At 39.3% G+C, this 20,863-nt stretch overlaps 1 protein-coding gene across 1 annotated transcript in view; it reads right to left on the reverse strand.

Moving 5' to 3' along the window:
• LOC118416388 (tyrosine-protein phosphatase non-receptor type 12-like) overlaps positions 1–20,862 on the reverse strand; it is a 30,824-nt gene extending 9,962 nt beyond the window's left edge. The window contains exons 1-9 of the mRNA XM_035821484.1: positions 20,452–20,862; positions 10,817–10,925; positions 10,459–10,535; positions 9,602–9,697; positions 6,102–6,140; positions 2,483–2,551; positions 1,587–1,649; positions 969–1,111; positions 77–143 (exon numbers count right to left, since the gene is read on the reverse strand). Coding sequence (XP_035677377.1) covers positions 77–143; positions 969–1,111; positions 1,587–1,649; positions 2,483–2,551; positions 6,102–6,140; positions 9,602–9,697; positions 10,459–10,535; positions 10,817–10,925; positions 20,452–20,550 — 762 coding nt within the window. The 5' untranslated portion in view covers positions 20,551–20,862. The remainder of the gene's footprint in view (positions 1–76; positions 144–968; positions 1,112–1,586; positions 1,650–2,482; positions 2,552–6,101; positions 6,141–9,601; positions 9,698–10,458; positions 10,536–10,816; positions 10,926–20,451) is intronic.
• Between the last annotated feature and the right edge of the window lies 1 nt (position 20,863).

Consider the following 20,863-nt stretch of genomic DNA (forward strand, 5'->3'; position numbering starts at 1 on the left):
TGTCATTTCCATATTTCCATGCTCCCTTCCAGGAGTAACCCTTCCCTTCTCACATGATCTAATCGACTGTCCTTACCCCTTTCTTGATGAGGCTCCAGGTGTAGTCTATGGCACAGATGGTTCCAGTTCTCCCACAGCCAGCACTGAAATGAACAAGATAAGAATGTGTTTAACACCCTCCAGTTTAATTTTGGGACTATATTCCACTGTTGAGCAATCTTAATCTTCAGTAATGACTTGATATCACATCCGGTAGGTAAAAAAAGAGGTTAAGGTCTGACTTAAAAGCCACTGATGACCCCAAGGATTAGCCAACTTCTGCAGAATTCTGCATTTGGCTGCAGATTTCTGCTTTAATTTTGTCTGCAGAATTCTTTACAGAACACTGCATTTGGCTACAGAAGTCTGCATTTGGCTGCAGAATTTTGTACAGAATTCTGCACTTGGCTGCTAACTGCACATTCTCCCAACTACATGCAGAATTCTGCAACCCATTTATACAATTATTATACTGAAATGCATTTTGCAGAATTCTCCGTACCTGCAGTGCACACAGATCGGGTTGTCGTCTGTAGGTTGGACCTGTCTGAACTGCCCGATGAGGTCTATGATGGAGCGAGGGGACAGCTTACCTTAACCCTAACCCTACCGAACCTGCAGTGCACACAGATAACCCTAACCCTACCGTACCTGCAGTGCACACAGATAACCCTAACCCTACCGTACCTGTAGTGCACACAGATAACCCTAACCCTACCGTACCTGTAGTGCACACAGATAACCTTAACCCTACCGTACCTGCAGTGCACACTCTTGTCAGATAACCTTAACCCTAACCCTACCGTACCTGCAGTGCACACAGATAACCCTAACCCTACCGTACCTGCAGTGCACACTCTTGTCAGATAACCTTAACCCTAACCCTACCGTACCTGCAGTGCACACAGATAACCCATACCCTACCGTACCTGCAGTGCACACAGATGGGGCTGTCATCCATAGGCTGGACCTGTCTGAACTGCCCGATGAGGTCTATGATGGAGCGAGGGGACAGCGGTACCCCGTGGTCAGGCCAAGTTGTGTAGTGGAACTGGACTAGCTGACGCGTTTCCTAGAGTAACAATCAATCAATCAATAAATAATCAATTAATGCTTTATTGGTTTATCAAATTAAACTCCTTTAGCTGTCACACTCAAGCTTTTGTATCTAGATCTGTATTGTATCATCATCATCGGCATTCGCTCATGGATGAGTATTAAAGTACACATTGTGTAGCATTGGACAACTGAATAACCGTCCTTCAGTGTAACACATTTAGATAGTATCTGTAGTGCATTTATCCTTTGCAAACATATCATCTACATGTAACTCTAACAATCTTTTTAAAGCTATCAACTGAGGATGCCCCTACAATAACTGTATCGCCTTACAATCATGATAAAATGAATTCTTTGAAAAAACGAAATTTCAAATCCTTTGATCCACAACTCAAGTCTTTTACTATTTTTTATATGGCAATGACTGTTTCTTACATAACAAACTGAAGAACCTTCCAGCATAAGATAAAGGTAAACACAAGACTTACCGAGCCTTTTTTAGCCACAATGATCCGTCTTAGGAAGTCTTCAGTTATCTTGTTCTGATCCTCCTGAAAAATCGTAGAGATATAGAAACTTTAAAATTTGTTCTGTACTTTTCAATGGTTCAGCTAATAGCGTGTATTAAACAGGGCTGATTATTTTTGTTCAACATCATCTTTATTTCTCACAAGAAAACACTTTTAAAAGGACACGTCTAAAATCACGAGTACAAGATGAAGGTTTAAAAATACACCTCGGACGACCCCTTATTCAGATACACAATGATCTGCAGGGCGCAAGGTTACAAAAAAAGTGGTGCTATACATCAGCCTTTCAATATTTCAATTCTATACGTCGCTTCTTAACTATTGCACAGATGTGACATTGTCATTATGAACTACACATACATTGCACAAGTGGGGTATTATTAACTAGCCTCTCTGTGGCTATTATAAAGGGCTAGCCCTGTTGACAGAGGCAGCATATAACTTTATAGATAAACATGTATTAAGGCATTACAAAAATTCATTTGGTTTACAAATTACGCTTGAGTCAAATTACGAATGAGTCAATGTCATTTCTTCCTGATCATGATCACAAAGACTCCATTTAATTCATACTGCTGACATTTGAAAGTCAGACCCCACCATAATGCAACTGTGTAAGAATGAACGAATGAATGAGTGTGCAGGCCAGCCTTGCATGCGAACTGTGCAAGCTCTTGGGTCCATGTTTTAATGCACAATCAACACAGATGAACTTTCAAAAGAAAAGACCACAGAGCCTAAATATGATCCTTGCAAGTTTCACAAGACTATAGTATAAGAGACCAGAAATTCTACCATGATCACAGTTGAAATGATAAAATCCCCAAAGTATTGAGGCTGGGACTGTGCGTTACCATGGAGACTGTGATGTCCCCAAAGGTTTTCTCCTCCCCTCGGTTGGCCCAGTAACGCTCACACTTGTGCTGTGGGGGGAGAAACAAAACAACCAAATCTGAGTTATTCTGACTTATTGTTACAACAGAATAATACAGTTTATGCTGGCATCTGTGTCAAAATTTCAATCCTTCTTTCAGTTGAGAGATTGGTTCTTAGGATTAAGGAAAAACAGGAGTTGGAAATAGTTTATCAAACAAAATCTAATAATCTGATAATGAACAAAAGAGCCAAGTGGATGGAACAAGGAGAAAAGTGTACGAATTTTTTTATGAATTTAAATGGTAGAGGACATGTAAGAAAGAATATGACAAAACTTGTAAAGCCAGATAGTTCAGTGGTAATTGATCCGGAAGAAATTTTAAGACAACAAAATTTTATGCCGACCTGTACACTTTCAAAGACCCCCCTATGTCTCTAGACAGCGATGTCTTTTTGCCTTTCTTTCCGCAACCTCCACCAGTAAGTTTATTTGATAGTCAGCGCGATAGCTGTGAAGGGTTTATTACAGAAGTTGAACTAAAAAAGGCTATTGAGTCATTTTCTGTTGGTAAGTCACCCGGTTTAGATGGCCTTCCCATAGAATTTTATAGGGTCTTTTTTCAAAGTTTAAAACAACCACTGTTGGCTTCCTTTAACCATTCGTTTCAGGTTGGTTGTTTATCAGACACACAGAAAACTGGACTCATCACGTTATTACTTAAACAGGATTCCACAAAGAACCTTCGCATATAAAAAACTGGCGCCCGGTGACCTTATTAAATTGTGATAACCGTATACTGTCTAAATGTTTGGCCCTCCGAATGAAGAATGTTATCTCATCTCTTGTTTCGTATGATCAGACTGGCTTTATGAAAGGGCGATCCATTAGTGACACTATACGGAGACTTTTAGAAATCATAGAATACTATGACCGAAATGAAATGCCGGGTTTGATATTTTGTGCAGATTTTGAAAAAGCTTTCGATAAAATTCGACATGATTTCATTTTTAAGGTTTTGAAGTATTTCGGTTTTGGTGATTCATTTATTACATGGATAAAAGTTCTGTATAAAGACACTTTTAGCAAAATCATCAATAATGGTTATATTTCCGACTCGTTTGCCCTTAACCGTGGAGTCCGACAAGGATGTCCCATTTCGCCTTACCTATTTGTCTTAGGTGTGGAGTTACTAGCTATGAAAATTAGGAGTAATATTGAAATTCAGGGTTTAACAACATATGGTCTTGAAACAAAACTTTTACAATTTGCCGACGATTCCAATTTTCCCCTGGTTCCAAAGCTTGGTACCCTGTATGCCTTGGTAAAAGACATAGAAGTGTTCTCAACATTGTCAGGTTTAGTGCCAAATTTTGATAAGTGTATGATAGTACGAATAGGTTCGTTAAGAGACACCAACTTCTTTATTCCTTGCTTACTACCATTACAGTGGACAGATGGCCCTGTAGACATTTTAGGAATCCATATCCCCAAGTATCTATCAGATATTGTTGCTTTGAATTTTGACCGAAAAGAATCAAAGATAGATAAGCTTTTAAATCCCTGGAAAGGAAAACTACTTTCTCTTCTAGGTAAGGTTACTCTAATTAATTCCCTGATAGTGTCGCAATTTATCTTCTTGTTTCAATCCCTTCCTTCTCCACCTCCCTCTTTCTTCGAGAGGTTTGAGAAAAAAATATTTAAGTTTCTGTGGAGTGGTGGACCAGAACGAGTGAAAAGAAAAACAGTTTATAATCTCTACGAATATGGCGGTCTCAAACTTAGGAACTTGCAGGCTGTTGATCTTACCCTGAAGGCTTCTTGGGTGCCCAAATTGTACCATAATGATAAATGGTTCTGCTCTAAACTGCTACTTTGCTCAAGTGTTTTATTTACAACTAATGTATTTCCCTTTTCGCAACTCACACTTCGTGATTTCGAAATAGTTATGAAAGAAAAGGCACAAATCAGTCAATTCTTTAGGCATGTCATACAGGCGTGGCTAAAGTTTCAACTACGCCCTCCAGAGACTGCACAGGAAGTGAAACAACAGCCTATCTGCCTAAATTCACACATTCGCATATCCGGAAAACCATGCTTTTTGATGTCACTATACAACAGGGGGGTAATCTTTGTAAATGATATTTTAGACTCACAAAATAAGCTTTTAACTTTCCAAGACTTACTATTAAAATTTGGAGACACCTGTGCAGAGTTTAAGTATAATCAAATCATATCAGCAATTCCTAGCAATTGGAAACATTTACTACGACAGGTGTCACCAGAGTTAAGGGTTTGTGTTCCGGCGTGTAGAAACATAAACTGGCTTCAATTTCCAAATATCAATAAACATTTGTATTCATTTTTCATGTCTGACGCCAGGCTATGGGATATCTCTGACCGGATCCAATACTCGTGGGGGGAATACTTAAACACACCCATACAATGGAAAATAGTATACAGTTTACCCTATAAAGTTACCATTGATTCCCAACTACGCATGTTTCAATACAAATTACTATTTAAATTTCTAACTACCAATAAGATATTGCACAGGTGGGGGGTAATAGATACATCACTTTGCAGTTATTGCACAGAAGAGGAAGAATCAGACATTCATTTATTTTGGGATTGTAGGATTGTTACAAAATTTTGGATACAGGTACAGGATTGGTATTTTAAGCACACTGGGAATTATTTACATCTTACTTTGTTTAATGTGTTATTTGGTATTATAAGTGATCGTGTTCCAGCTTTGTCCAATTTTGTTATTTTGTTAGGTAAACATTTCATTTTCAAATACCGGAACAGACGTCTTAGCCTAGAATCATTTATTTCATATATGTCATATTATTTTAAATTAGAAAATATCATCGCCAGAAGACTAAACAAAACTAAAAAACATATTGGTAAATGGGGTAAATTGATTGGTTATATATAATTTGTTATGTCTCATGTACTACTGCAACGGTAATTGGGGTATAATTTCTTGAACTTCATTTCTTATTAAGTTCACTGTGTTTTACTTATCAGTTTTATAGGTTCACACATGTCTCTTTCTGTTTACGATTTACGTGCCATGCATGTGTTTGTATGTGTTTCGTTTCTTTGAAAATCAATAAAAAAATTTAAAAAAAAAAAAAAATGAATCGGTGTGTCCTACATGTAATGGATGTGTCAGAATCAGGGCTCTAGCCAGCGTCCTTTTTCCGCCAATTGACGGAAATTTGCTGCGTGAGACGGAAAAATTTTAAAACCAATCCGTCAACTTTGACGGACAAAAATCTGACAAAAGCTCCTTGGTGGGAGCTACAGGCGGCTTGGGGACGTCGTCCACGGCAGTAAAAGCCACACACTGTTTGTTTTGCTATTGTTATGATTGTTGACAATGTGTGTCTGTGCCCTTTTGCATATGATAATCTCATTAAAACCTGTTTTTCAAGGTCTCAGTTCAGTCTCTCTAACTCCTGGAATAGTGTTTTCGCGACAATGGGAATTAGCTGACGGAGAAAAATGTCGAGCTGGCTAGAGCCCTGGTCAGAATAGATGTACAGCACTTTCAAAATATGAATCTTACACATTTGAGTATCTCTCCTTACCTTTCCCTGTTCCACCTCCCGACAGGCCATGATAACAACCTGCAAAATGACACCATTTCTATTAGTTGTTGCAGTTATGATGAAGTTTAGGACATTTAGGCACCAATTACAACCAGTGGATTAGCAACCATACTTTTACAGCTTTGTTGTTATTATTTTCACTCCGCGTACCGTAGGTACGCTTCGAGTGAAAATATTGTTTTCATACGGTTTCTTCTTTCTTTCTTTCTCCTGTCGCGACCTTTAAAGTGATTCCTCTCCGTCGTTCCTGGACCAAATGGCCTGAAATTTGGCACAAGGGTACAGTAGGCCAATACCCAGACCCGTTTTTCTCATTTTCTTGATAGATACCTTTACAATGATTTTAGGGATGTTTTAAGGTCGTTTTCTGGCCCGGCTGTATATTCATGTCTCCCGTGCCCAGGTATTACGTCCAGATGACTTGAAAGTTGGTATGATACTGCGTGAGATACTTATTAAAAGGACCCCGGTATTATTTTTGGCCAATCGTCACTTCAAAATCATTTAAAAGCCAATTTGGCGGGGTATCTACGCATATTTTCACCGAGCTCGCGTTTCGCGCGTGTAACCATATATGGTCACGTTTGCACGTGCGTCCGTTGCACCATATATGGTTATGGACGTTTCCGCGCGTGACGTAAGCTGTTTACCTGCAGCTGTGCATTGTGGCTAATTGAATTTAGAAGGGAACCAATATGCGCCCGACACTTAGCGGAAGCGATGACCTGATTGGTCAGCTCGGGTACAGCCAATGAGGAAGGGTTTTTCAACTTAGCGGCTGGGAGTACATATATGTCGCCGGGAAGAAGTCCGTTAAAAGTAAGTGAAAAATTGTACTGTTTATCTTAAAATTGGCAACAATACACAAACGCAGTAACAAATTTGTGTAACTTGTCGTCGTTATTGTGTAGTTTTTGTTTGATTTACCCACGTTTAGAGTGTCTGGATAAGCGATACCGTAGCGTCAGAATGCCGCGGTAAGTGGGAGCGCATGCATGGAATATTGTTGCGCTTTGCAGTGACTGATGAGACAGTACTAGTATTGTATCATCAAGCTTTATTGACACGACAAAAAGTACAGTCAATTTTGTAGGGCCAACTTTAAACTGCAACGAAAAAAGAAAGAATACAGAGTATATCTTACAATTCTACTAATTAAACATTATGATATGATTCTACTAATTATCGGTGAAAAGTGTACAGTAGTTCTCTTCCATAGTAACGTTATATGATAGTACAGATTTTCAAGGGCAAATCTACTAGTACAAACGTTACACTATGTTGTGAATTGTCCATTCAGGTTGGTTGTACAAGAATATATGTAATCAGGTGTGGCTTTTTTTCTAATCAACAAACAAAAAGGATCTTCCTTTTACTCTGGGTGGCAGTACATGAAATTACACAAAGGAAATACTAATTATTGTATTCTATTCTATTTTCTACTGGAGGAAGAGGATTCACCACCAGGACTGTTGTGCAGACAGGTGGGGTTGTGCCTTGATAGAGGGTGTCAATTTGACAGTGCTAAATTCATTATTGGTCGGGTGCTCGAACTCAACTAATGCCACAAAGTCTGGCCTGTCAGGGAACACAATAGTCAACTGGCTACAAAGGTGGCATCAACAGACACCAAGGAGAGGATAGCAAAGTCACGTACAAGAAGCGTTACTGTGACAGAAACACCAGCTTTATGTATGATTAGGCTATTTGGGACAATATTGTAACTAGTAAACTAAGTGACAATTAGAGATATTATTATACCAACCATGAGTTCAAACATTGTATTTCATGACAGGCATGAATAAGTTTTTATGACTTTTCAGACACCACGTCATGGTATATGCTGTGTAATTTAGTAATGCACTGTACTACAAACAGTTAATCAGAATAATTAGATAATCATAAACTGATTAGTTTATGTGGAAAATAAATGGGACGTTAAGTTTATAACAGACGTATAATAACTGCAATTGCTGCATCCTTTTTTCAGACAAAAAGCATGCAAAACATTTAGATATGCAAAACAGACTCCGTGCAAACATACAGTCGCTAATTAGCTTTGTTCATCAATATAATGTATTAGCTGATTAACTCTAAGCTTAAGTATAAAAACAGAATGCGATCCTTTTTGTCTGAATACAATGTGCATACATTTATATGCATTTGTAATGATAATGTAATTGCAGAGCAGCCATGATATCCAATTGGATTTTTTTTTAAATTGCACTTCGCTAAAAACGGCTAATAAGCATATCTTGGTAAAGAGTTAAAAGTGTAGTGCAGTTTGTTTGGAGAGGTCTGCTTGTATGAAGATTAGTTATGCTTGTGACAACCTTGAATAAGTGCAGTAATTGCCCTTGCCTTGTGTAAATAAGCAGGAAAACTTTAATCATAACCACGCTATTGTCTGCTGTGGGTACGTAATACCAACGTTTAGGGTCACATAACGTGTTGCATCTGTAGAAAATTTCCGTTTGTGACATAATTTTTTTTTTTCTTGAAGTAAAACGGTGCTTGCTTTGTTAATGTGTGTAACATTAGCATGCTGTGTGCGTGTTGTAATAAAGAAATAAAAGTTTGATTACCGTACAGTACTCACATTGGATTTTTCAAGTTCAATTTTGGAAAAGTCCATTTTTGCATAAAGGGGAGAGCGGAGTGAAAATAGCTGAATTTGCTCCTAAGCAAATACCGGCCTTTCTAGTTTAGTGTTGTTATCTAATGTTATTGTGTTGTTTCTGCCCAGGATTGCCTGAAAAACAGGTCTAGGTTTGACCTGAGCTGTATTACTCCTGGTTAAATAAAAAGTGAAAGTGAAAGTTGCAATGCTTTGTACATTGTATGACTGTCAAGCGATAAAGTTCATTCATCATTGGTCATAAATGTTGTTCACAAGGATGTCTAATGTTCATAAATACCCACTTGCAAAGCTCAGCGATACAGTAGACAAATACTGGTCCAGGAACTCTTTTCTATTGTGATTCCAGGGCATGACAAAAGATACACATATCTGAATTACAGTCTCTAATTTGCTATAAGGAAACCTTTCTGATACATAATCCTCTAAAGCATTAACATTAGAAACACTCTGACTAGGAAAAAGGGGAAGGACACACACAGGAGATATCTCCTCTACTCAGACATCATTGTCAACGATCTGTCCGATGACTGGTTGGCAAAAAACAAGAACCTGTCGCATTATGGCACGATTAAAGAACATTTTGTGAAGTTTGGTTCCATCTAAGAATGGATGGGCAAGCCACTGGCAGAGTGTTCCCACAGAGCCAGAGACAGGAGGGAGTGGAGGAGGCTGGTACTGGATGCCACCATAGTCCCCGACCCTCAGACATGAGGATGGGACTAGGTAAAGGTTCCATGCAGGCATTTCGTTTTTGTTATTTATGTACTTAGAAATCAACCCCCAATAAGTTGAAGGGGCTACCCACATGTCTTGAGATCAATAAATCAATAAATCTGACCTTGACATTGTACTCCCACAGCATTCTCCAGAAGTCCACCACGGTGGCGGGAAGCGGGGCCTGCGACGCGATGTACGTTCTCTCTCCCGTCGCTCCCTGGGGGGAAAATCCACCAAGATTATAGCAAAAGTTGTACAGAAAATAATGTTCACTATCATAATAACAGTTATTTAATATCTAGTGCAGCTAAGTCTCTGAGTATCCAGGTCAAAGTAGGTCTCTATAACCGACTGAGGAAAAGTGTTTGGTGACTGCCGAGGATGATTGTTCCAGGGTCTTATGAAGTATGTAAAATTAGACACTGTGGCTTATGACTGGAGATGGTTGTCTGCTATTCTAAAATTTGATCTCTTGATTCAAGTCCTAACAGCTCTATTCAGCAATTTTGAGATTGCAGGGTTTGACAAGTCCACTAGCCCGATTGTCCCCGGCAAGTGAAAGCGTCCTTCCCCGCTTGTCCGATTGGGCAAGTAAGATTTTTGCATGAGATTTTGATATACTTGTTGCTTATCACAGTTACCACATCACGCATTGGTCAACACAGAAAAATAGAGCCAATAATAAAAGAATTCTAATTTGCTGCACGTGAAAATACATAGTGAAAACTGTTACTTAAATTTTTGGGCAAGCAGAAAGCTGGTTCGGGCATGTAAATTTTGCATGTACTTGCCCGATAGGACAAGTGAATTTTAGAAAACTTGTTAAACCCTGGATTGGACTATTCAGCAATTTTGAGATTGGACTATTATGTACTTATTTCCTGACAGTACATTTCTAGTAGTACCTTGAAGGCTAGCTGGATTTCATTTAGTTCTTGTTGAGTATCTATCAATAAAAAGGAAGATGACATCACAAACCTTAAGAAAATTGGCATTGATGTAATCTGACCCTGGTGATCCTTTGACCTCTGACAGTTGAACTCTGGTGTAGTCAACTGTAACATGCATCAAACACTTCATTATCAACTGGTTCATATTCTGTTGTGCAAATGCCTTATCAGCTATCCATTCAAAGGAATGAATGAAGAAATGAATGAAAAAATAAATGGCAGAAGAAAGGGATGATGGAATGAATAAATGAGGGCATGAATAAAGCCTCATAGTAATGAATGAAAGAATGAATAAATGAATGAATGAAAGAATGAATGAATGAATGAAAGGAATGAATGAATGAGTGAATGAACAAAGGAAAGAATGAATGAATGTCCTTTCTTACATGGCAAGATATCCTTGTATCTGTTTTTCCTCCTGTTACATTCCTTCTCTCCATGAGTGGTGGAGTAGGTCTTGTCTAACTTGTACTGCATCGACTGCTGCTTCAGTTTCTGGGAAAACACAGGAGAAAACATTGATTTCACTCATCATGTCTGCATCAAAGTTCATCTGAGACCAACATATTGTAGTACAACAGACAGTCCAATCATGAAGTGACTGTAGACGATATCAAAGATTTAGATTAAAAGTTGTTGACACTACATGATAAATTCCATTGAAGAAGTACTACGTCTTCACAGAATAGAATAAGGCCCACTTCACATTGACAACAGTATACATGTACTGCCATGCGACGCTTCGCTGTGGTGACAGTAGTCGTTAGTTAACACTGAAACCGACTCCCTGACACAACTTGGGGTTAAATACTGATAATCTGACTTGAAGAATTTGTCTGGAATAAATGACAATAATTATTTCTCTAAAATTGTCTGATAGCATCAAATCTTTTCCATTCTAAACTTACCATCACTGTATAGCTATCTGGGTGGCCCTGTGGATGTTTGGGTCTATATAAGGACTTGGGTCTGGCACAGAGTCAGGGGAAGTGAGGTCAGCCTGAAATCCTCACATCAAAAGTTGGGGGGGGGGGGGGGCGTACATGTACATTCAGGCTACATCAATTCGATCTGGTGGTTCTTTGAGATTAAATTTTTAAAAAAAGTGCTGCACTGGAAGTTTACCATCATGTCGTTTGGAGCTCAATATGAAAATAGTTTGTACACAAGTGTGCGGACAGATTTTCTTCTGTTTATGATTTTACTTTTTTAGACAGTCTGAGAACAAAGAACCACAATGTTACATTGGTGCTGCCTCAGCATACTTGTTATGTAACTCTCATTAATGCAAAAAAAATTATCACAGCCTGGATTGAAATAACAGATCATGTTTACCTTACAAATAATTAGCAAAGCAAAATAATTACCTTGATTAGAAAAAAACAATGTTTGTAGATGTTCTCAAGTTCAAGGTAACACTAACAGCAATGTCTTTGTTTGGTTGTCAAACATCTAATTTAACAGTTACTAATTAGGTCACAACAAGCAGAAATTATTGACTGGAAGGAGGCCTTGAATACTACAAATTGTACTTCGTTAAAGCATGAATCTAAAAGATAAATGCAACGACGTACAATGCACTTAGTATATATTTGCTTCGAATTCCCTAAATCTTCTATTCTTAAAACTGATCTTTCTTCGAATTCTCAAAGATATTTCCGTAACACTACTGAGGACAACTGGATATTGCAGACTTTGAAGCATTCATCTAAAAAGGAATACATGCTACAACATTTTTTTTATATATATGTTTGCTTTCCATTCTTAAAATTGACCAAGTTTCTTCAAATTCTCAAGGACATTTCCGTAACACTACTGAGGACAACTGGATATTGCTGACGTCACTTTGCATTGTTGATGCCACTTAATTACCATGCTGACATTTTGAGGTCGCAAGATCCAAACAAAGCAAATGTTCAATACTAAACAATTAGAACATTATACCATGACACATTCATATAATGTTTGGTACATATCATTAGAATGTCTTTCCTTATAACTAAATAAATTGTGTTCTTTTCTGAAAAACCATGCACTCAACATTATGACTACGCTAGTTTCAAGGACTTTTCCTTTGTACTAAGTATACATGGACATCATCATTGTTGATATTTTGAAGGTCACAGGATCAAAACAAAGCAAATTCTCAAAACTATAGAATTATGAAATTATACTATGACGCATTTTGTACAAATCATTGAAATGATATCTATCCTATATAATTAAGACTTTTCTTGAACCAAGCGCTTGACATTTAGACTGATAACTACAATAGTTGCACCTAAGCAGCATGTAAGGAGGACTGTTCTTCAGACGTCAGGCGGCATTGTTGCCATGTCAGAAGTGCCTGTATAATCACCGCCTCAGGCCAGGTCTGTAGAAATGTGGCCGGCGAACAATCGTCACGTTTTGGGGTAGGGAGACTCAAGGCTGGGAAACAACAAACAATTCCCCCGCAATACACGAGGTCACAGGAGGACACACCCACAGATGGGTGCTTCTGAGCTTTCAAAAGCAGGAGTTGGTAGAAATTTCAGTATAACTATAAGAACTCCAGAAGGTGTATTTGTGTACTAGAATGTGTATGTGTTTGTGAGAGTGTGTGTGTGCATGTGTGCATGCGAATTTATGTGTCACTGTGTGTGTACATGTACAAATGTATATGTGTGGGTGGGTACTTGTGCGTATGCATATGTTAATGTGTATGTATGTGTGTGTATGTATCTGTTCGTGTGTGTGTCTGTGCATGTGCATGTGTATGTGCATGTGTGTGTATGTGTATGTACGTGTGTGTGTATGTAGGGATGCGTACCTAAACCCACGTTTAGGTACAGGTCCGGATTCGAATCCAGAGGTTTAGGTACAGGTCCGGACCTAATGAGTCCGGACCGAAATGCATGGCATTGAATATTATATCATAATATTATATTATGATATGTTATAACGGCAAATCAATGTATTAAAATGGGTAGAAGCATGTTTGAACCAATAAAAACATGTTTATTATGGTATTATTATGGTAGACACATGATGCAACAAAAAATCGACCCTTGTTGCTTTTCCCTCACTGGGGCTCAGGACTGCTATGGTGATTTCACAGTAATTTTAAGTGTCAAAGTGGCCATCCCCTAACCTGTTATCCTGCCTGGCTTGCACTAATTAGATACAGGTCCAGTACCGGTACACCAGGGTTCCGGTATTTTTGTATCTGTACCTAATTGATTGTACCGGTACTGTATCGGTACACTGTACCGGTACACATCCCTATGTGTATGTGTGTGTGTGTGTGTGTATTTATGTTTGTGTGTGCGTGCATGTGTCGATTCCTGTCTTTCAACTAACGACTGCAGCATTAAGCCCACCCTGGTAAAAAAAAATGCAATAAATATCATTCCAACAGATCTGGAAACCTTCACATCACAAATTGAATTGTAAGAAGTGCCTCAGCTGGGAAATCAACTGGGAGGGGTCAAGCTGTGACCCGACATGACCCCTGCACCTGCTGACAAACTGCCACCCTGAGCATCAGTGGTGTTTATTAGCCTCCACTGAGCTCTCCTAGAGGGGTGTGGAGATGGTAGAATTCATATAAAATTAAATTGGGAAATTGGCCAGGGGAGTCAGTCCATTCTTAGATAACGCAGCGACCAACTCCTCTGGTAGCAAAATGAAAATGTGATTCGTATGATGTAATTGAAAGCGATCGTACTACCAGTACCACACTGTTACATTGTATCCTCACGATAAAATACTGTTACAGTATATATAACATGAAACCAAACTTTGTGTTTTTAAGAACAGGGTAAATAATACAATAAAAATAGCTTTGAAAAGGTCATGAACAGCCTGATCGCAATTACATTTTGTGTATTAATAATGTTATGTGAATGTTATGTGAATGTTAATAAAGGTTGGTAAAAAAAAATCCTCTGGTAGCAAAACTCTGTTGGCAAATTATTTTCTTTTAATGATGTTTGCTAGCGTAGTCAGTCTGACAAACTGTCACCTCCCACTGTGTCTCCGTGGTGTTTATGACGTGTGGAAGGGGAGGGACATGGTGAGAGGTCCGCATGTTTGGGATATCTCCAGATAACTGGTTATTTAAAGACATGCTGTGGCCATGCTTATCTGTTGCAATGATCCCCTGTTGACAGTTCAGAGATAAAGCATAAAGATAAGCAAGAGGATGAGGTAAAAACAGGTTTCAGAAGAAAAATTGATACTATATTGGACTATATATATTCAATCAATGAAAATGACTGTCTTTGTGTACTTAAGTTAGATTGTTGTTATTAATTGTTATTCTGTCCATGCATGTCAAATTTGTATTGTTTCTGTCTGTCAGCAGGGCTAGCCCTTTGTAATACTAATACTAGCCACAATAGCTTGTTGGGCAGCCTGGCTATACATGTGTACAAGGAGGTTAAAAAAAGGTGTATTTTAACCTTCTTGATACTTCTAAACAGCCAAGCCAATAAACAAATAAATGAAAATGTGCAACCCAATTGTATGGTACAGACTTCCTCAAGCTCAGTTTCAATTTTGATCTTCCGGTTCGGTATCACTTCTTTTAAATCAGAGAAGCAATGAATCAAACTACTGTGGCCCAACAAGGAAAATGGGCATGACCCCACTAACTATAGAGTAAGCCCCACTGAACCAATACACCGAGTGGGACACAGCCGTGACAGCTGTTGTGCCCTGTTATCCAAATTAGCTCTCTGGAGTTGGCAGGTTTCAGATAATTGTCTATTTCTGCTAATGACTTTATTTTCATGAGCTTAATTTGTCAGTCTTGGAATCTTTTCATGGAATGGATGTATTGATATTTCAGTATTGTTTCAAACACCCAGAATCAATGAGTGAGGGAAAGAAAGAGAGGGATAGGAGGTCCTTTTTATATTACAATTGTGAGGCCTTACTGTACATGAACAACTAACTTACCAATTGAAATACAGTGCTTCCAACATAAAAAATCCTAATGGAGTTTGTACACCTATTTTCCATATTTCCTAAAATGAATACCATAAAGATAGACTGACCTACAATTAGATCCTAGCCATACAGTACAACAGTACAAGCCAATGCATGTACAATGTACCACTCGCAGACCAAAGGTTACCAATATCCTTATCAAACCTCACTTTATGTTTGATCTAAATACATACATATACACAAAAGAAAAATAGGTAGACAGAACTTTTGACAGGTAAAGGTACATGTACTAGTAGTAGAAATAGTAGTAAGTCATGTACACTCAGTGTAGTACTAGTACAAATACATTATGTACATCACACACTGATCAAAGGTTACCAATATCATTCAAATCTCACTTTATGTTTGATTTAAACATATACACAAAAGAAAATAGGTAGACAGGGCTTTTGACAGGTAAAGGTGCATGTACTAGTACTAGTAGTAGTAGAAGTAGTACTAGAGTCATATAGTTAGTACTAGTACAAACTATATATATATGTACACACACACACTGATCAAAGGTTACCAGATATCATTATCAGACCTCACTTTATGTTTGATTTAAATTTAAACACAAAAGAAAATAGACAGGGCTTTTGACAGGTAAAGGCACATGTTCTAGTAGTAGAAGTAGTACTACTAGTAGATCTATAGAGTCATATAGTTAGTACTAATATGTACACACACCCACTGATCAAAGGTTGCCATTATCATATCTCACAAGTCAAACATCTGTCCAACGCTTATCTTCTATAGTAACAACCCTCTCTCCACTTCACATTACCGAGAAACCCGCTGGACTTTCATCTCGCACGAACTCTAGTCTGGACCCCAGCCTTGCTCAGGGTTGGACAAGTCCTCTAGCCCTATTGTCCAGGGCAAGTGAAAGTGGCTATCTGGCAAGTGCACGATCTACCCCTCATGCCCAATCGGGCAAGTAAGATTTTTCTATTGAGTGAGGTTTTGATATATACAAAATGTACTTGATATTTTTGACAGTCATGACTTCAAGCAATGATCAACATACTAGAAAAACAGAGGCAATGATAAAAATTTCATTGCTGGAAGTGAAAATGCATACAAAAGAGACATTTGAATTTTGGAAAATTTGTTCAGGCAAGTAAATTTTTTTATGTGCTTACCTAAACTTCAGAAAACTTGTCCAACCCTGCACTGGTTCCTAGAGCTAAGCGACCATTGGGAGCAGACAAACACTCTATTATACACTTGTATAATATGGCTCGACTCTACTAGTAGGCAAACCAAGATTGTCATCATTGGACAGATGCAGGCCTTTTGTGAGTTGATGAGGTGACATTTTCATGTCAGCCATCATGCACAGGCTTCTCTAGTTAAACTACTTGTTTCTCTGACAAAATAAAAACCCTATACAAAATTGCAAAAGAAGAGATTAGAGAAATGAGGAAGAGGTGTGAGTGTGGATGTTCACACATGTAATAATTACTAACTTAAAGATGCTACATTTTTTATGCAGGCTTTGCAACTTATCGATCTTTATGGATCATGTTTAGTTGTCCTTCCTTCTTTCTTCCTACCATTTCATGAATTATGTATAACCTGACATGTGCATGCCAAACAATTAATATTGTTAGACCACAGGCTTTATTCATTATCTCCAACAGAAGCTCTAGACTGCCATATGGCACATTCTGGTTTGCGTGAAAGAAAAGGGAAATACTGAATCTGTTGCTTGGTCCCTATCATAAAAAAAGTAAGGAATCTGTTATACTTATCTTTTGACAAAAACCTTGGACTAGAACTTGAACTTGCCTTACATTTTGTTTAACTTCTAGCACATGCGTATGGGTGGGTATGACATAATCAGTCCAAAATCTGATCCACGGATTTTTTTCTGGACCAACAAGAAAAAAAACGGTTTTATACCGGTACTGTCGGTACCCACCCCTACCCTTCACCCATCGGCCAATCCTACATTTGTACCTGCGGTCAGCTGGCACCTCGGATGATACGGAATACTAGTTGTGTGTATTCTACAATCCCAACTTTTTTTTTCAAGTTACAAGATGCAGGAAGATATTTCAAGCCTTGTTATCTAGACATGTTTTATTCTTATCTGTCCTTGATCAGCATAATCAGCCCCTATCACACATACCTGTCCCTACCCTCTTTTGTTCGCAATACTTCCTGCTTTCTTTCTTTCTTTCTACTTGACTTTTGTTTTGTCACACAATCCTCGAGTTCTGCTTCTGCTCTGCTCCGCTTGACTGTGGGTTGGTCATGACGACATGCAAATACTTCTAAAGTACTGTACTGGTGTGACAGTCACCCTGTCGACCCTTTCAATATCATGGGATGCGCCAGATGATTTACATGTGAGGAAACATAAATCTTGAAAAGTTCAAGTGGCTTTTTGTTTTGTTTGTTTTGTATACCCGGTAAATCGCCTTAAGGCGTAACACACCAGGTTTGTACTGAACAGTACTAGTACAAGCTGCATATCCAGACGGATTTATTTGTACACTCACACCAGGAAGGTCCCCTACTCTTTTCGATAAGTGCGGCGGGTTCTTTAACGTGCTCGAGGTGTGGCTGTCCTCGAATATGGGGCCTCCATTTAACGTCCTATCCAAGGGACGGCCCTAACTGACACTAGGTACTCATTTTAACCTGAGTGAAGTGAGGAAAGTCTTGTTTAAGTGCCTTTCCCAAGGACACAAGATCGACGGCACATCAACAGATTCGAACCCAGAACGTCTGGGTTGTGAATCGAACACCCTGTTGATTGCACTAGATGATCCCATTGGTTGGTTCCATTTATCATGAAAAATGTTTGCAGCAATGTTTTATTATGTGATTGTATAGTTCAACAGTGACAGTGAACATAAACTAAAAGAGCTCAGGAAAATCCCTTTGACAAATAAATGAAAATGGCCTTAAATTCCAATTCTCCTGCAAAAGAAATTAATTTACGGTAAGCCTGACCAAGTTTTATAAAACACAGTACAATGAAACTACTGTACATGTATGTGACTTACTAACACGTAGTACATGTATCAGTACGTGACCCTTTACGACTCCATAAGGCAGAGTTACAGTCACACATGGGTCAGACGGGCCCCTGACCATGTACTACGCTTACCACTTCCTCCGGCAGCAATGGTCAAACTACATGTATGTGCACTACTCGTCGTATAGAGTCACCCCTGACCCTTCTCAAGTTAACCCTCTCCCTGCTGCTTAACCCGTATAACCAAGAGAGATTTGAGGACCAAATTTAAACAGCTACTGTAAATGCATTTGAGTTCGCGGGGATTTGATTTTGCGGTAGCGGGAAAAACTTCGGAACTTTTCGCGGTGGTTTTAAGTTTGCGGTTATTAGCAACATGCACTGTAGTCTCTTAGTCTTACTGCTATGGAATAATGTTCGTGGTGGATTTGAATTTGCGGTAAGGCGGCCTCCGCGAAAACCGCGAACATTAATCCACCGCAAAAGTTTCTGCATTTACAGTACCTTGGTATGCTAAAGGTTAATACATAGACACAGTTACTGTGGCACATGGGTGAGAATGTGACCATGTAAGTTACAGCCATGGCCTTCCAGTAGTCAAACTATGTGGCATTACTAGACCATGGGATCACCCCTGACCCTTCTGGACTCAATGGAGACAGGGATACACTGACAGTGACACGTGGGTCAAAAAGATGGACTATGGGAATAGCTACATGTACTAACTTCCTCCAGGAATGGTATAAAATATGTGGCGTTAAAAGTCTGTGGGAATCACCCCTAAGTCTGGCCATTCTGTACCCAATGATAAGACAGAGAGAGACACAGTGAAGTGGCACATGGGTCAGAGTGATGGACTGTAGCTACCGACTTTCCCCAATGGCAATGGAGAAACTATCATTGTATAGAATGAAATGTTTGTGTATTATTATTAGTGTGGAACCAAGGAGGTACAATTGTACAAATGTACAATTTCATAAAACTGTTTCATCTGCAAACTTGAGAAACACGGATAGCAGTGATTGCCGGTGAACCTTTGTTTTTGAAAGCTGATAATAATAGGTTACAGACAGGAGGGAAATAGTTGTCATCGAGAGAGTTCCAGAGTTTGGCAGTCTGGGGAAAGAAGCTATTGCTGTAGAAGGACTTTGAGTTTGAGATCGGAAATTGAAAAAAAAACGTGTTGAGGAGTTGCACTGAAAGGCTGTCAGTGGAGGGACACATAATGGAGCATTGGAGATACAGAAACATGCCCGTCCGTTTCCCATCTGCCATGCTGCAGTCCTGATGCTGCTGTTGTCATCATGGGGATGTTCAAACAGTTGTCATTGAGAGAGTTCCATAGTTTTGTATTATGGGAAAAGAAAAATACTGTACTGAAGGACTTTGAGATTGGTAATTGAACAGTCTGGCGATGTGAGGGACAAGTCCTGTGAGATCATGAATGAATGAATGAATGAATAAAGTTTATTGCGCAACATTTGTACATGGTACAATGTAAGGCAACTTTGAGCAGTGGAGATACAGAAACGTCCGTTCCCCATCTGTTATGTTTGGGGCCTGACTATCAGCAGGACGTGTTGTCATCATGGGGAGTCTTCACGCACCATTGAACAACCTGCTGTCAGCCCGCTGCATGTGTCAGCCGGGAAACATGTCGGCGTTTCAGTATGCCCTTATGTGATGACAGCCACAACGTGCCATTTCCTGATGGTTTTGTATCGTTTGCTGAAGGTTTGTCAGTTAGAATGCTGTTTTTTTGACGCCCTATTTAAGTTGGACCGCAAATAACTTACAAAACCATACCACGTTACGGAGTTGGCAAATACTGTAGAAACAGTAAATAGACAGTTGAACATATCTTTCAACGGTGTTGGTTTTTAGCCCATTCCTTCTAGCGGGAAACTGAAAGTAGTTTTGCCCAAACATAGCGCGTCGCGCTCCGCCTGGCGACCCACAGTCAGGCGGGTGGTAGACGCGGAAGTGGTGGAAACAGGAAATCGGGACCTGAAAAAAATCGACCCACAAAAAAAAACAAGCGAAGTTTTAACTTACCGCGAATTCCCGGGCGAACCCGTCCACCCCGTCCGCGGAGGTCTTCTCCAGTTCCTCCACCGTCCGCACGAAGGCCTGCAGGCTCTCCTTAGACTGCATTTTGGTTAGGATCTTCTACTGGAAATTCTCGTTCTAATCATACCCCGACCCGCGGCCATGTAACCCCCTTCCTCCGGCGACTACAACTGCATAAAAACATCCGGACAGTCGGTTTCTACTAAATCCAACGGCGCAAAACCTTAGTAAAAAAAGTCTTTCTAGGCCGTAGACTTGTTAACGAAGGCACCAAGACGGCAGAGAAAGAGTTATTTGAGGAGGAAACTTCCCCACAAGTCCGGACTTTCTCCTTTCTCTGTACCAAAGTTTTCACAGGAAGTCACGCCTCCATTTCCGGTTTTAGAAACTTGGTAAA

This window comes from Branchiostoma floridae, chromosome 5, assembly GCF_000003815.2.
Source record: "Branchiostoma floridae strain S238N-H82 chromosome 5, Bfl_VNyyK, whole genome shotgun sequence".
Lineage (NCBI taxonomy): Eukaryota > Metazoa > Chordata > Leptocardii > Amphioxiformes > Branchiostomatidae > Branchiostoma > Branchiostoma floridae.